This window comes from Protomyctophum bolini, assembly GCF_963924005.1.
Source record: "Protomyctophum bolini genome assembly, chromosome: 14".
NCBI classification, from domain to species: Eukaryota; Metazoa; Chordata; class Actinopteri; order Myctophiformes; family Myctophidae; genus Protomyctophum; species Protomyctophum bolini.
The window spans coordinates 9,256,067-9,271,986 of record NC_137875.1 but is presented as its reverse complement, the minus strand read 5'-3'; the positions used below and the strand labels follow the sequence as shown (position 1 = coordinate 9,271,986).

Sequence of the window (15,920 nt, the reverse complement as noted above, 5' to 3'; positions counted from 1 at the left end):
CACACACACACACACACACACACACACACACACACGTGCACGCAGCTCTATAACTCAGGGTAAAAGTAATAAATTATCAACAAGTAAAACACTGGAATTCAAAATGTACTTGAGTAAAAGTACCAAAGTACTGCGTTTAGTGTGTTGCATTGTGAGCTTGAAGATTGGCTATTTTCAAATGTATACTGTATATGGCTGTAATGTAATAATAATCAAATCTACAAAGTAACTACGTTTTCAAATAATTGTGTAGTAAAAGTACAATATATTTGCCTCTGAGATGTAGTGGAGTAGAAGTAAGTATTGGAAATTGGACATACTCAAACAAAGTACAAATACTTCAAAATCGCACTCAAGTACAGTATTTAAGTAAATGTACTTAGTTACTTTCCACCACTGCTCAAAATACTGTACAGTGTACCTAGACAGATGGAAACTAAATAAAGACAGAGTGAGACGAAAATGAGAAAAAGATTAACAACTTTCAACCTTATTTCGTAAGCAAGAAGTTGCAAAAAATAGAAGATTTACAAGCTCACAAAGTGTTTGTGGTTGCGACACGTCGGGAACATCATGTTATATTGTCATATAACAAAGTATAATGAAGAGCTTAAAATGGTCCAAACAGAATTCCTCAAGAAGGTTCGAAATGGACCCTTAAGAGGTCTGTAACTCTGAGAGTGTACAAATGGATGGTTTTCATTTGCACACTCTCAGAGTTATAGGCATCGTTGAAATTAAAACACACATAGCCAGCTAACCAATATAGTTGTTTACGTGTAGTCGAGACTAGACATTTCTTCTCTTTTGCGGTTGCATTGTCTGAAGGAAGCCAGACAAAAACTGTTACTCTTATGTGCCTGTACACAAGAAGTAACAATAAGGCACAACCTTGAACTGGAACTCTAACTAACCAACCAGCCACCCTACACTGGACCTCTAACCAACCAGCCACCCTACACTGGACCTCTAACCAACCAGCCACCCTACACTGGACCTCTAACCAACCAGCCACCCTACACTGGACCTTGCTGGTATGACTGGAAAGGGGTGTTCTATTTATCTATTTATCTATATATTAGTCTTTTGCACACTTATTTCATGACTGTCTTTGTTGTTGAATGTTATTATTACAGTATTTTTTTGTTAGCTATGATAGAACAACTAAACAATTAGAGAATGTAGTAGAATAATTGTTATTTTGATCAATGTTTGCCTGCTATTATATCAATACAGCATGGAATTGTGGACAAAATCCTATCCGACGACAACAAAATATTCTAAATCTCATCCAATGGTGGTCCGCGGCTCAAATGCTGAATACATAATTGGCCTTGAAATGAAAACCCCAGAATGAAATCAAATCAAATCAAAGCAGACAGCCACAGAGTGAAAGCGGTCAGACCAGTGGGCCGCCAGTCAACAGGACTCAACTCACCTGTACACGGCAGGGTAGGGCGGGGCATAGAGGTACTTGTCGTCCAGAGCCCCGCCCCCCCAGCACAGCAGGTAACTGGCCATGTCAGCCAGGCTCCGCCTCCTCCTCCTCACACCCAGCCCCTCCCCCTCAGCGGTCAGGTACAGCCGCCGATCCACCGGCCGGCGCCGGGAATAAAACCCACATGGATCCGCCCCGGTGTCGCCTGGCGAGGGCCAATGGGACGCGGCGGTCGGACGCTGGGCGCCTGGCGAGGGCCAATGGGACGCGGCGGTCGGACGCTGGGCGCTCGGGCTATACGGACCGATGCGACGACGGAGTAAGAACTAACAGGCTGTCTTAGTTATGATGAATAAGCTGATGGTGGTTGCTCCTGAATCAGAGAGAGGACTAAAGGAACGATCTGTGTGTAATACAAATACAAAGTGCAATAAAAAGCCCTTTCTTTTCTTTCTTTTTTTAGTTACTGGAAGAAGATGAAAGTCAAACTTCTCAAAGCTCCTCTCTATTCCCCATCTAAACTAATTCGTTCCTCCAGTTCCAGGATATAAAACATGCGCTAATTTCACACATCAAAGCCTCTCTTTCTCTGCTCCCGAGAATCTATTTTCTCTTCACTTGTCTTTGCTCTCAGCCTCCAATCCCTGTGTTTTCTCTCTTCTGTCCACAATCCCCCCTCCCCCTTGTCTTCTCTTCCTCACGCGGCTTGTCTGTCTCTGTCCGTCTGTCTGTCTGTCTGTCTGTCTGCCTGCCTGCCTCCACGGAGCCCGTCTCTCTCTCTCTCCCAGTTGGAACAACAGTCCTAAAGGGCCTGGAGTGCAACCCCCCTCATCCCATCTCTCTCTCTCCTTCTCTCTGCATCTATCTCTACTCTATCTATCCCCTAACGTTTGTGATCTTATCTTATCCGATCCATTCCATTGCTCCTTCCCTGGCCTCTCGTCTTCTCCTCACCGGCAGAGCAGACAGGCAGGGCTCTGTCGGCTTCACTCAGCTCCTCCTCCTCCCCCTCCTCCCCTCCTACCGGCTCCCTTCCTTCCTTCCCTCCCTCCCTCTTGCTTCCTCCTGGCATCCCTCCCCCGTCCTCCGTTCCAAACTTAGAGGCCGCCGCTAGCCCCAGCCCAGCCGCCGCTAGCCCCAGCCCAGCCGCTGCTCCCACAGCGTGGACTGGACTGCAGCCCCCTGGCTGAATTCCTCTATAGCAGGGGTGCACAAAAAGGTAAAGGTTGCGTTACACCAGTAGATCACAAAGGCTGTGTCAGGTAGACCACATGACATGCCCTAAAATAAATTATAATAAAAAGAAAGAAAAAGATAAACTATTTTTTCACATCTGCCACTTGAATTAAGGTGACTTAATTGATTGACATCAAAAAGGGCCTGACAGCTCAAACACACAATGCAGTACTTTGTTTTAAAGAGTGTTGCGCACAAGCGTCAGTAGCATTACAAAGTTATATACAAAAAAAAAAAGCAATAATTCCATTTAGACCCTCTATTTCCCATTCCAAGTGTGTTTGTCTTATATCGAACGCCAGCGCTGGTATTCAAAGGCCCCCTTCAGGTTTGAACTATTTTTTGAGTTTTGGCGTTGTGCCACTCAAGTAAATGACAGATCTACAAACTCGCCATGAGCTTGCATATGTTCTATTTTCGGCAGGCAACACCAGTGTGCAGTATACACATTGGGCTCAGCATCACTCTCTTGCCCCGTCTCTCTCTCTCTCCCCACCCTGTATAGTGAATGACTCTCCCATCCACCTCTCTGTCTCTCTCTCCATCTAACTCAGCTGACGTCTCTTTCTACCTCTCTGATTGTGTCTCTGGCTGCCTCTCTCCTGTCTAAATCTTCTTGCCACCCTTCCACCCTTCCACCCACCCCCCTCTCCCTCTCTCTCTAAATCCTTAGGTTAGCAATTATTTTTCTCCCTCTCCGTAGGGTGAAGATATGCGTCCCTCTCTGGCATGGCCCGCTACACACACACACACACACACACACACACCAACGCACCCACCCACACACCAACGCAACCACCCACACACCCACTCACCTCTCCTCCTCTTTCTGCATGCCATTCCCTCTTTCCACTCTATGAATCTCTCTTTCCAGGATTATAACCTACTTTTTCCGTTTACTCAGAAAAGCTGCAGAGAGCTTTGGCTGTCCAAGTAGGTTCTGCTGCTACCCAGAGCTGCCTCTTTATTAGCCAACAGTACAGTACAGTACAGTACAGTACAGTACAGTACAGTACAGTACAGTACAGTACAGTACAGAAAAAACTTCTGTAAAGAACTGTGTGTGACATAACTATCTATTCTTCCACCATCAGCTATCGGGGCGAAACGTCAGGAGAATGACAGGAATCTGTTGGGAGGATGAGTTTTAAGCTGAGAGGGGAGAGATCATAACCTGCAGAAACGTATCCATGCCTCCATCTTGTCCATCTTGTTGAGTCGTTCCAATGCTCTGTACATTTGTAATAGTGAACCATCTGTGCGCCTTAACATGATGCTGATTGCTATAGACCACCGTTTCCCAAACAGTGGGTTTGGGATGTTTAGGAGTAAATATAATTTCTTTGTCCTTTTTTTTTTTTTTTTTTTTACTACAATGATTTTAATTAATATTTCAAAACATTTTCAAAAAGTAAAAACAAAATCTAATTTGTTATTAATGTAAATAGCAAGTTCAACCATTTTTGCAGAGAATTTCAGAAAGTAAAAAACAAAAAATATCTCTAAAATTAAAGAAAAGAAAAAGAAACTGTCACGTTGCGATGTGAGTTTTGGTCCCTGCAGTTAGACATAAAATGTCTCTTTTGGGTCTCGGGCTAAAAGGTTTGGTAACCACTGAGCTAGACTAGTGACCGACTAGTGACTGACTGCCACTAAGACAGGCTGCCAGACAGTCCACCACAAGATCCATTTTAAGGTTTTATTTGTTTTCGACTAGGCACTTTTATCCAACATCCAATTGTGGGTTGAGATGTGGTGAGTGGAAATGGTGAAACAAAAACAAATCATGATTGATTGACGCCTCACTGCGTCATTGGAGCGGCTGAAAACTGTTCAACTCAGCTCAACTTTTTAATTTTTTTTGTAGTGCGCCACACCCTGGTAGGCCGGCAGTCGGTTTGCATAATATTCATGTTACTGGCTTCCATTTAAAAATGACTTGACAGAATGAGATAGAAGTTTATTATAATGATCGTCTCTGTCAGGCGGAAGCCTCATATGTCCAAATTATTAACAGTTACTTTGCAAATTCATTCAAATTCAAAAATAGCAGATCAAAAATAGCTAAAGTATCAGATCGGTCATTGCAATAGCAGCACGAGTACAATTTGTAAGGGAGGGGTTGCAGGATCAAGATTATGGCAATAGGTGCTAAACTACGATTGTGCATAGTTGGGTTTGGTTGAGTCCACCCCAATCTGCCAACAAGGGTGGAATTTAGGCCTAGAAAAATCAATAGTGCAGGGGTATTTTCTTTCTTTCTTTCTTTTTTTTCATTTCCTGAAAAGTTAATATTTTGGACTTAGTAGGTGTCCACCCACCAACAGAAACCTGCATGCTGTTTGCTGCATGCCATGTTCTCTGTGTAAATATTTAATATCCCATTACAGTTCATATTTAATTCTGTTCATCTTAATGGCTCTAATCTAACCTCAACATGTCTCTCTATATCGTACCCTGCACACCTCCAGAATGACCTGGAGGAATACGTCATTTCAAAAGGAATCTATCTTTCAGTTTGCTCCGTGCACACACTGCACACACAGACATACATGTCTCAATGTTTCCACATGGGGGGTGTACGTGGTGGTTGGGGGAGGAACATGTGATTTGTTTTTCCCTTGGTTGTCTGGTTTTAATAAACAGAATATACAGGGGGAGGGTCCGTTTGTTTATTGCACTCTTTAGTGCGGTAGTGTTATTTGTGTTTTCTAATGAAAACAATAAAAAGTGTAATAAAGCCATTCCACACACACCCCTCAACGTGGTGGCAGTGAGACCTGCAGCACAGAAGTAGAAGGCTCTCTGACTGTCAGATTGAAGCCAGAAGACGACACATCTGCACCAGACATGTTTGACTGAAACAAAGGCAGACATGCTCAATGAATCTGACTAGCAACACTGTCCACAACAGTGATTCTCAAACTTCTCAAAGGACCATTACTGTATACATTACTGTATGCACTGTCCCGTGGAAGTGTGTCAATGTTGTCAGTTACTGGGAAGACTGAGGTTAAGAAATTCCAAGAAACGGCAGTTAGAATCTCAAGATAGGTAAGTGTACCAGCGTGCCTGATTGAGTCATTATTAGGAAATGTGCCAATAAAATCATGTCATCATGTGTCTGCTCTATCAGTACTGTATCAGTTAATTAAGCAATAAGCCACGAGAGGTCTCAGGTTACCGGGTATTTTACAATGGCTGGGGGCGTAGGCAGACCCGACGCGGAGCCTCGAATGGCTTATTGATTTTCTAAAACGGTTACAAACATATAGCAATATTAACCCAATAAAACTATTACATTCACAAAAGTAGCTACGCTTTGCGCCACCAGAGCGAGCCACATCACTTCCTTGTTTTGCTCGGCATGTAGCCTATGTGACGGGAGAATAGCGCTTGATGTCTCTACGGGGCTGCCTGGAGCCACACATTCACAGTCATATGAGGCATAATCTGGCAACCGACAGGTTGAGAACCTCCGTCCTAAGCTACCAAATATAAAAACAAATAGTCTGCAACTATAGCCCAGCTCCAGCTCTCAGATGGCATAGAAGTGCTTGGTATTGAATGACCTTAAACGTTCATAAAAGCTACCTCTAGGCTAGGGTCAAAGGTGCATGACATCTCTAATACAGACACTTCTGTAGACTCTTCATCAACCAAATCTGGTGCATTAGCTGTGCACGCACGCACGCACTCACACACGCACGCGTCTGCCTGTGAAATGTTGCTTCTCTTAAAACGGCGTGTGGGATTAATCTAATTATGATCCCTATCAATGTTGCCATCATCACTTAAAACAACAACGTAATTTAATATTCTATATGGGAACACTTAAATGAGTTTGGTTTGCCTGGCACTGGAAGGGAGAAGATCCATCTTATTGTATTTCCTAGATTTCTACCAATTGCCTTTTACTTCTAACAATTTAAAGTAAACAATCAAATAACAGTTTGGAATTTGGGGAACAGGTGTCATTAATCAGAGGGCGTTGATATACAATATTGTTGTCACACACACACACACACACACACACACACACACACACACACACACACACACTTTTTTAGGAATTTTAGGAATGCCTTTTTCACATTTTTAGGGAGGGACTAACGGAGAAAAGATCCAGTAGAACTAAAAGACATGTCATTTTATGCGCGTTGTGAGCTTGTAGAACGGCTATTTTCAGCATGCAACGAAGTGTAAAATCAGCCTGCAAAAATAAATTTTAGTTGACTAAATCAACTGTACATTTAGTCCACTAAAACTAGACTAACACTCAAACATTTCAGACTAAAATATGAAATCAAAATCATCACTGTCATTGTCTATTAATGACATCTTCTATACTTGTGGGGGACATTAAGGTCCACACAAGTATAGTAAAACAAGCACAAGCACACGCAACACACACACACACACACACACACACACACACACACACACACACACACACACACACACACACACACACACACACACACACACACACACACACACACACACACACACACACACACACACACACACACACACACACACACACACACACACACACACACACACACACACACACACACACACACACACACACACACACACACTTCATTCACAAAGGGGTTTGTTTCTTTGCCAGCTTCCTGAGAAGTAAACTATGCATGAAATGAATGATAACAAACGTCAGCAGCAACTTCCAGCATGCCTTCCTCTCTCTGCTGCCACATCCAGCAACAATACCACCAGAAATACACTGTGTGCTCATTAAGCCTTCACATGAAAATAAATAATTAGTATTTCAAATAATAGAATAGAATGAATAGAAAAATATGATTTTTCTCACAACACGAACACGCGTTGTAAGCTTGTAGTATGGCCATTTCTGAAATAGGGCTTCAGTGATTCAATCATTCCTAATGTCTTTTTTGTAAACATGGGTTTCGGGGAAAAGACTCTGGAGCTGAAATCAATGCCCTACTAAGTAGGGCATTGATTTGTGGCCCTACTTGATCCAATCGCACACACTACAGCGTCACACACAAGCATCAAAGCTGCAGATCTGCGAGCTCAGAATTAGAATCCTGAAATGTAACAGTTTTGGACATTATGATGACAGAGACGATATATTTTGAATATCTATTAAACTGATTCATTTTGAATGTACTACTGTAGCCAGAGTGGTCCCTTACAGATCCAGCTCTTCAGGGAGAGCTGTCAGAAGCATATGTGACCTGGACCAGACCTCTTCAACACACTACTCCATTTTCTATTTTAATCTCAACTCTACAGGAAGTGTATGCACCGTCGCCAAGGTTACCGCAGCGTGATTGGCTGAGATCCAACTGAGCTGCCTGCAACTGGCTGTTTGACAGGAACAGGAAGTAAGAGCAGAGAAGGGCAGGTGGCGTGAGGCTCACCCAGAGAGAGAGAGAGAGAGAGAGAGAGTGACAGAGAGTGAGAGTGTGCGCGCATGTGTGTGTGTGTGTGTGTGTGTGTGTGTGTGTGTGTGTGTGTGTGTGTGTGTGTGTGTGTTTCCATGAAGTCAAAACGCCAGATGAATCTTAAAAAGCCCTAAAGAAGTGACTAGGCACATCATATTTTCAGATGGGAGTCCACAGACGAATACATTTGGCAGGTCCTTGACATGAAAAGTTATGGGAACCACTGGTTTAAACAACATTCGGAAACAAACCCCAAAAAAGCAACCTGCAAATAACCAATATTACAAGCGGCTTTACAGTAATACAAGCCCAAAGTCGCTTTCAATAACCAGACATGACGAATGATTAGAGTTTAGCCTAGAGCTAAGGAAATCAGGGGTACCTGTCTCTCAGCTATCCTAGTACCGTCTGTCTCTCCTACACTGTCATCCTCTCAGCTTACCTACTGTCTATCTCTCCTTTACTGTCTGCCTCTCATCTTTCCTATACCGTCTGTCTCTCCTACATTGTCTCCTTCTCGTCTGTCTGTCTGTCTGTCTGTCTGTCTGTCTGTCTGCTCTAAACACAGGAGAATATGTCCAGATAAGTGGTAAGAGTCATCCATCTTGACTACAGATGACCATGTGACTGCTCCGGGTCAGGCAGTGAGGTCATGCGTTTAGCTTGTATAACGGCTGTGTAATTAGAATCATGTGCTGCCTGATGCCGTGTGAGATGTTGATACTACGCTAAAGTTACGCTAAGTGGTGGAAAGTAACTAAACTAAGTGCATTTACTGCAAGTTTACCGTATTTCCAATTCTTTGCTACTTTAGAGTTTGAATACTCCTACATAATGGTCTTCAACAGGGTGTCCGGGACCCCTAGGTGGGTCCTCAGAATTACTAGAGGGGTGAGGGTCGCCAAATCTTTGTGTGATAGGATGTTTTGGGCGGCAGTGGCCGGTAGAGCGGCCGGAAGGGAACCGCAAAGGTTCTCAGTTCCATCCCGGCTGCCCCAGAGTTAGTATTGAAGTGTCCTTGAGCTCTGAGACTCTGAACCCCTAAATGCTCCCGATGAGCAGGTTGGTGCCTTGCATGGTTTCCTCTGCCGTCGGTTTATGAATTTGTGTGAAAGGGTGAAAATCTATTTCTAATCAATTTGAATATCTTTTTGATGATCTATTATGCAAAATCTATGTAAAGCACTTTGGATGAAAGCATCTCTATTCTGAAGAGAACTTTAGCGCAAGGCGTTGTGAGCCGCAGGCGAGCGATTCACTGCGCTGCACGTTGTCCGCTACAGCCGACTCAGCGCCGTTCAAGTCGACGCACCAATAGGGACAGAATTGTAAATTATCTGACGCATTGTGAGCTTGTAGATACGGTAGTCTATTTTCAAATGGCCAAAATTTATACGGGGCTGAAGTAGTTAGTTTTGTCATAATAATCAAAGTAACTAGTAACTAAAGTTTTCAAATAATTGTAGTGGAGCTACATTGAAAATTGGAAAAACTCCAGGATAGTAAAGAAATACCTCAAAATGTTACTTAAGTACAGTACTTGAGTAAATGTACTTAGTTACTTTACACCACTGAGCAGCACGACTCACAAAGAGCAGAAGTATGTAGTGCCTGGACCGGTACCAACAATGTAAGTGTAGCTCTGGCATCCCCTAGTGGAACAGCAATGCTACTGCAGGATGAAGACCACTTAAACCCTCTAGACTTGATAAAGTGGTCATGCATTTTGACCGAACATTTCTGTACTATACACCAAATCTCTTTGGCCAAAATGACCAGGAAGAAATTGGCCAGCTCAGTGGCCTTGTGGTTAGAGTGTCCGCCATGAGACTGGGAGGTCAGGGTTCAATCCCTGGCCAGGTCATACCAAATACTCTGAAATATGGGACCCAGTGCCTCCTTGCTTGGCACTCAGCATCAAGGGTTGGATTGGGGGTCCCTGCAACATACTAGCGTCACGACGTCTACAGAAACAGGAGATACTGTAGGCTCCTGCCCTATGGGCCTCATGGCTAGGCAAGGCTTACTTACTTTTTTCTTTGGCAAAAATAGCTGATCTAAAAGCTCACAACGCATCGCAAAAATACAGTCACAAACCTACTAAAACAGCCCACCCAGTCACGCACAGACATACTAAAACCAGCAGTCACAAACCTACTAAAACCAGTGGTTGTCAAAGCGGGGTCTGGGGACCCCTTTTGGGACCAAGGGAACACACTTAAAATCCACCCCTACATACTAGTGTCATATCCAGGGTGGCGTTTGTGTACATCAAGCTCCTCACGATGCAGAAACAGGAGATAAGCTCCTCCTGCCCTATGGGCCACATGACTCACTCCCTGACATAAATACATTTGAAAACCTCACAGTGCTTAATAAAAACAACCCAGCCAGTCACAACAAGCCTACTAGAAAGTTACCTGGTACTGGAGGACAGTGCAGGGACAGAGATGGCCTTGCGGACACCGTCTTTGGACTTGGCCCGCCGCCACGAGTCCCTCTCCGAGCACGTCCTGCCTCGCCCTGGTTCCAGGTCGTCGTCGTCATTGGCCTCGCCCCCGAGGCCCGCCCCGGAGGTGAAGGAAGCGGAGGCGGTGGTCAGGGACGTCTCCGAGCGCGTCGTCTCGAACATGGCGGGCGACTCGGCCTTGGCCAGCGGCGCGAAGCTCAGCTCCATGATCTGTCTGGCACTCTCACTGATCTGACTCTGAGACACGGAGAGACAGACATGGGAGTCAGACAGAGACAAAGCATTGTTTTTAGATTTTAGCATTGGCTATTTAAAAAGAATTGCAGATCTACAGGCTCACTGCAATTTTTTGAAATCTTGAAAGTGTGTTTTCTTGTGTGTTATTTTATTCCACAATTTTGTAACCCATTTTTCACCCAGTGCCAATTGCTGTAATCCTGGGCACTACTCTCCCTCTACCGACCTGGGGAGAGCCCCAACTAAGCTCATGCTTCCTTCAATGCATAAGCAGTGAGCAGGCCACTTCTTATCACCTGACATGGGGGAGTTTCCCTGGTGAGATGCGCGTGTCGAAGCCTGGAAGGAACACGTTATTCCAATTTCCAACCAATTCCATCAGGCTGACCAGAGGCATTCTTTTTGTGAGAGTACCTACCCTAGGGGACACAGGGAGAAAATGCAATCTCCACACAGAAAGGCCCTTTCACCAACCCCACCTAGGGTATTGGGCCGGCACTGATGACACGGAGGAGAGAACATGCCTCTGGTGGGAATCGAACTCGGGACCTTCTAGCTGTCAGGGTGCATTAGAGCTTACATGTAGTATGCGCCTAGACCGCTAGGCCAGGGGACGCCCTGAAATTCTTGACTCCTGTCAGAAAACATTTTCTGATGTGTCCATATATATTCGTGTCCAAATATATATGAATTTGGGGGTCCTTGGCACGAAAAAGAGAACTACTGATTTAGAAGGCATTTTGTAGAATCAGACTCGGTTCTTAAATAAATCCCTCTTATTGCCACCCCTAAAAGCAGTTGATTGTGCCTGCTGCCAGCTCTAGACGACATAATTGAATGCCAATTTTTTGTGTGCAATGTATAAATTACGTCACTTACGTCAACGGTAGTGGGGGATTTAGTGATTCATTACGTCAATAACGTCAAGGGCAATAAAGGGGTGAATTAGGGATAGAACTCGTTAATCTTTTTACATTATTTGATAATGAGCACCTTATTGATCTGCTTATTGCTCCGGGCTTTTATCGAGCCCAGCTATTGAGCTTTTTATTATTTTATAGAAAGATGTGACATCAATTTAGAAAAAGCCAACATGGACTATACACAAAAAAGCAGTAGCTCGTTTCCATTGTGGTCCACCTTGTGACAACATAACACAAACATACAGTACAAACAGACAACCATGAAACAAATAAAAACAATCCTTGAGGCTGGGATCTAACTAAAACAAGTTAGTACTATGAAGATGGTCTTTCTTAAATCTTGCAAAAGAATGGGATTTCAGAGCTGTAGGGAGGGCATTCCACAGAGTGGAGGCTGAGTAATAAAACACATTTTTACCTTTGAGCGCCCTTGTAACTGGGGGAAACTAGATCATATGAACTTCCTCTCGTGACACTATGGGCTGCTAACAGGCTCGACAAGCCCAAAGCTTACTGATACCGGGTCTCAATACATTCGTTATAGAGTTGTGTAATGGGCTCTGGTTTCGAGCTCCATCCCTAATCTTATTGGGTTAAATAAATTACTGGTAGTTGGATTGAACCTTCAACCCGTCTCTTACCTGGATCTCAGGGGTCAGGGTGGGCAGGTCAAAGGTGAAGACGGAATGTCCGCCGGTGGTCAGGAGGTCGACACTGTCCAGACTGCTGTAAGAAGTTCCTTTGGCCCTGTGGGACTCCACAATGTTCTCAAAGTGCCTGCTGAAGGTGTCCAGATGACAGTCCCCCGACCCCCGGGGGCTGGACACAGAGATGGGCGACTTCAGAGCCATGTGGGTCTCCATGTCCACCTGGCCCAACGGACTGGCAGGGAGGGAAGAGTTAGTGATATTAGTACTAGTAATAGTAGTAGTAGTAGTTAGTCATGTAATGATTCACTCACCTCACGATACCATTCGAACCACGATAGGATTTTTCACAAAATTGACCGAAAGATAATTTATTATTATTATTTTATTTAATTATTATTATCATTATTATTAGTAGTATTATCTTCCTTTTTTAATTTTATTTCTTATCCTTTTTTCAATACAGTAAAAAGAATACTGAAAACATGCTGTTTGCATCGCGATTCAAATTGTCACCAGTTTGAATCGATTTTAAGCGATTTACGATTGATATCGTTACATGCCTAGTAGTAGTAGTAGTAGCACCATTTAGTTTTTATACGCCACATACAGTATATCTGGAACAAACTCCAAGAAAACTGCAGATCTGCTGCCACTCTGCACTGTAACGGTATCTGTTCTGTTTGACTTATTTTGTTTCATGCAAGCATTGTATAATTGTGTTTCCTTGATGTTCTGTGTAAAGTACATTGAATGCCAATTTGATGATTATAAGTACAAATACAATACTAGTAGAAGTAGTAGAAGTAGTAGTACATAATAGTAAGTAGTAGTAGTAGTAGTAGTAGCAGTACATAATACTAGTAGTAGTAGTAGTATTAGTGGAGGAAGAAACTGGTATGTAGACATGTGCGTTAGTGCGTGATTCAGACATCTACAGGTATGCAATATCATTTCTAAATTTGAGCAAGAATCGTGCAGCATCGGTTTTATTTACTTTAAGAGAGGTTTAAGTCAAGCACATTGATGGTGTCTGTTTAACGCCACAGTAGTTGGCTCCAGGTGCTACATTTTGAATGTAGTAATATCCAGCAACTAGACTAAAGAAAATAAATACTTTCAACAATTAGAATCGTGTGAGAATCGTGATCTCAATTCTTGTGGAGGAAAATTGAGATTCACATTTGAGCTAGAATCATGCAGCACTATTGTGCGTGTGTGTGTGTGTGTGTGTGCGTGCTGAGAGACCACATGTGCCCTTCTCTGCCTCCTTGCCTAGAATAGATTGTACTTGCGTACAAGGCCAGCTGTCTTGAATAAGGTCGTTCCTTTTGGGATAATAGTGGACTATTGTGGTCAGTAAATTGTAGTGCGTGATGCCAAAACGGGTGTGGATAGTAACATATCATAATTATTATTATTATTATTATTGTTATTATTATTGATAGTAGGGATGGATGAACTAACCAAACGCTGGTGGCTGTTGAAAAAGACAAAACAAAATAAGAAAAGTACATTTCTGTTATGAATGTTTACATAATGAATGTTGGCAGCGGAGGAAAAACACCTCCATGTGTTTTTCCCATTTCAAATGTGCTGCCAGGCCAAGCATATGAAATTGTTATACATTTTAGTCGACAAAATCGACTGCAGATTTAGTCGACTAAAATCAGACTAAACCTAAAACTTTTCGGATGACTAAATGTAAAATGACTAAAACTAAATTAAATTGCATTCAAAAGACCATGACTAAACTAAATGTCTCTCTGTCTCTCACCCCTTCAGCATCAGACTGTAGGCCTCGTCCTGCTCCCTGGTAGTCCACTGTCTCTTCATGTAGCCTTGCATGCGGACGCTGGCCCAGCTCGCCACGCCCTCCTCCTCCTCCTCCACCTCCTCATCCACCTCCTCCTCATCCCCCTTACTCTCCACCCTCCTTAGCTGCCTCCCTCCTCCTCCGTCATCGTGATGATGACCCTTAGGGCCTGGGGGGCTCGAACCCCCCGCCGTCCCTCCTCCCTGCACGCTGCGGTTGCTCCCGAAGGCAGAGTCCCCGTCCTCCATGTCGTCCTCCTCCTCCTCCTCCACCTCCACCCGTGAGGCGGTGATGGCCGCCAGATCCTCCGCCTCGGCCTCCGCCCGGATCACCTGGAGATGGACGGAGAGGTTGTTCAGGTTCCTCTGTGTCGGCGATCATAAACTTTACATCAGAGACACAGAAGTGTTCGTTCAGTAACAGCGGTCTCCCCCCGTCTCTTTCATCTTAGCCAATCTTTAGCCAAAGACAGATTATTATCCATGTATCAGGTAGTTCAGGTTTAATGTTAATGTGTTCCATTTACAAAGTTGTTTGCTCATTTCAATCACTTCCAGTTTCACTTGTTTATCACATTTAGACCTGACCTGACTGAGGCATAAAAACGCCTTCTAAATCCTGACTTTCTGAAATACAGTGCAGTATGTTGCTATACAACCTTTCAAAAAGATGGCCGTTTCTCTGTCGCAGGAGGCTGTGGTCGGGTCAATTAGCTCAATGCAATGGTTGCTTGCAACTACATGCGTCTACATGGGAGTTTCATGGCAACCCATTGGTGTGGTTTGGGCTTTAGTCTTCCCTTTTTTACCTGTTCGGTTCTTTGACTATATAGAAGTGTCTATTTGTACGTCTCTAAATGTTTTGATGAATTGAACATGGTGGACACTCTTGTAAACAAGTGTAATGCTTAATTGGGTCGTCCACTCACAGTTAACCGTCTATGTATTGAGTTTGTGCTTGAAATGTACTGTAATTCTGCAAACTGTTAATAAATATTTCAATCAATCAATCAACAAAATGAACACTGGTTAAAAGCTAGCGTCACTGTGGGCGCCCGCTGGCACCATGACAGTGCATCGCATTGTTCGAGTCCTGTTCATGACGACCTTTGCTGCATGTCTCTCCCCTTCTCTCTCTCTCTCTCTCCCTCTTTCCTGTCTATCGTCACTTGATACTATCAATAAAGGCAGAAAAGCCACAAAGCAAAAAGCCAGCGTCACCTCGTCCAGATCGGTCTCTCTGTAGCAGCGCAGCGGCACGGCGTCCAGGTCCGTCTCAGAGTACTTGATGCTCCGCAGAATGATGCCCGTCGCGGCGGGGTGGGGGGCGTGGCGGCCCGGCAATGCCCGCGGCGAGGGGGCGGGGCTCAGCAGCTCCACCTGGATCTGCTGCACATGGTGGTACGACGACCTTGGACCTCCCTCGGCGGCATCCTGCCCGTGGCCGCCACCCCTGCTCGCCCCCCTGGCCGGACCGCTGGGTTTGAGGCGCAGGGAGGTGGGAGGGGTGGGGGCGGGGCTGGGGGTCTTGCTGAGCGGGGGGGTCGCGGACGGGGCGTCTGGAAAAAAAGAGAAGGGAAATTGTTATATTATTTCATAGACTTAAAACTCAATGATGTATTTTTATTACATTCCGTACATTTATAATATTTGCTTCTGGGAGTCCCGGAAATATTTTGAGACGGGGGTCGGTGGTCAAATACCTTGAGAATATAT

At 44.3% G+C, this 15,920-nt stretch overlaps 1 protein-coding gene across 1 annotated transcript in view; it reads right to left on the bottom strand.

The window, feature by feature from the left end:
• The window catches only part of psda (pleckstrin and Sec7 domain containing a), a 100,386-nt gene that overhangs the window by 57,909 nt on the left and 26,557 nt on the right, over positions 1-15,920 (bottom strand). Inside the window, exons 4-7 of the mRNA XM_080782672.1 lie at positions 15,426-15,763; positions 14,167-14,537; positions 12,384-12,624; positions 10,533-10,819 (exon numbers count right to left, since the gene is read on the bottom strand). Coding sequence (XP_080638798.1) covers positions 10,533-10,819; positions 12,384-12,624; positions 14,167-14,537; positions 15,426-15,763 — 1,237 coding nt within the window. The remainder of the gene's footprint in view (positions 1-10,532; positions 10,820-12,383; positions 12,625-14,166; positions 14,538-15,425; positions 15,764-15,920) is intronic.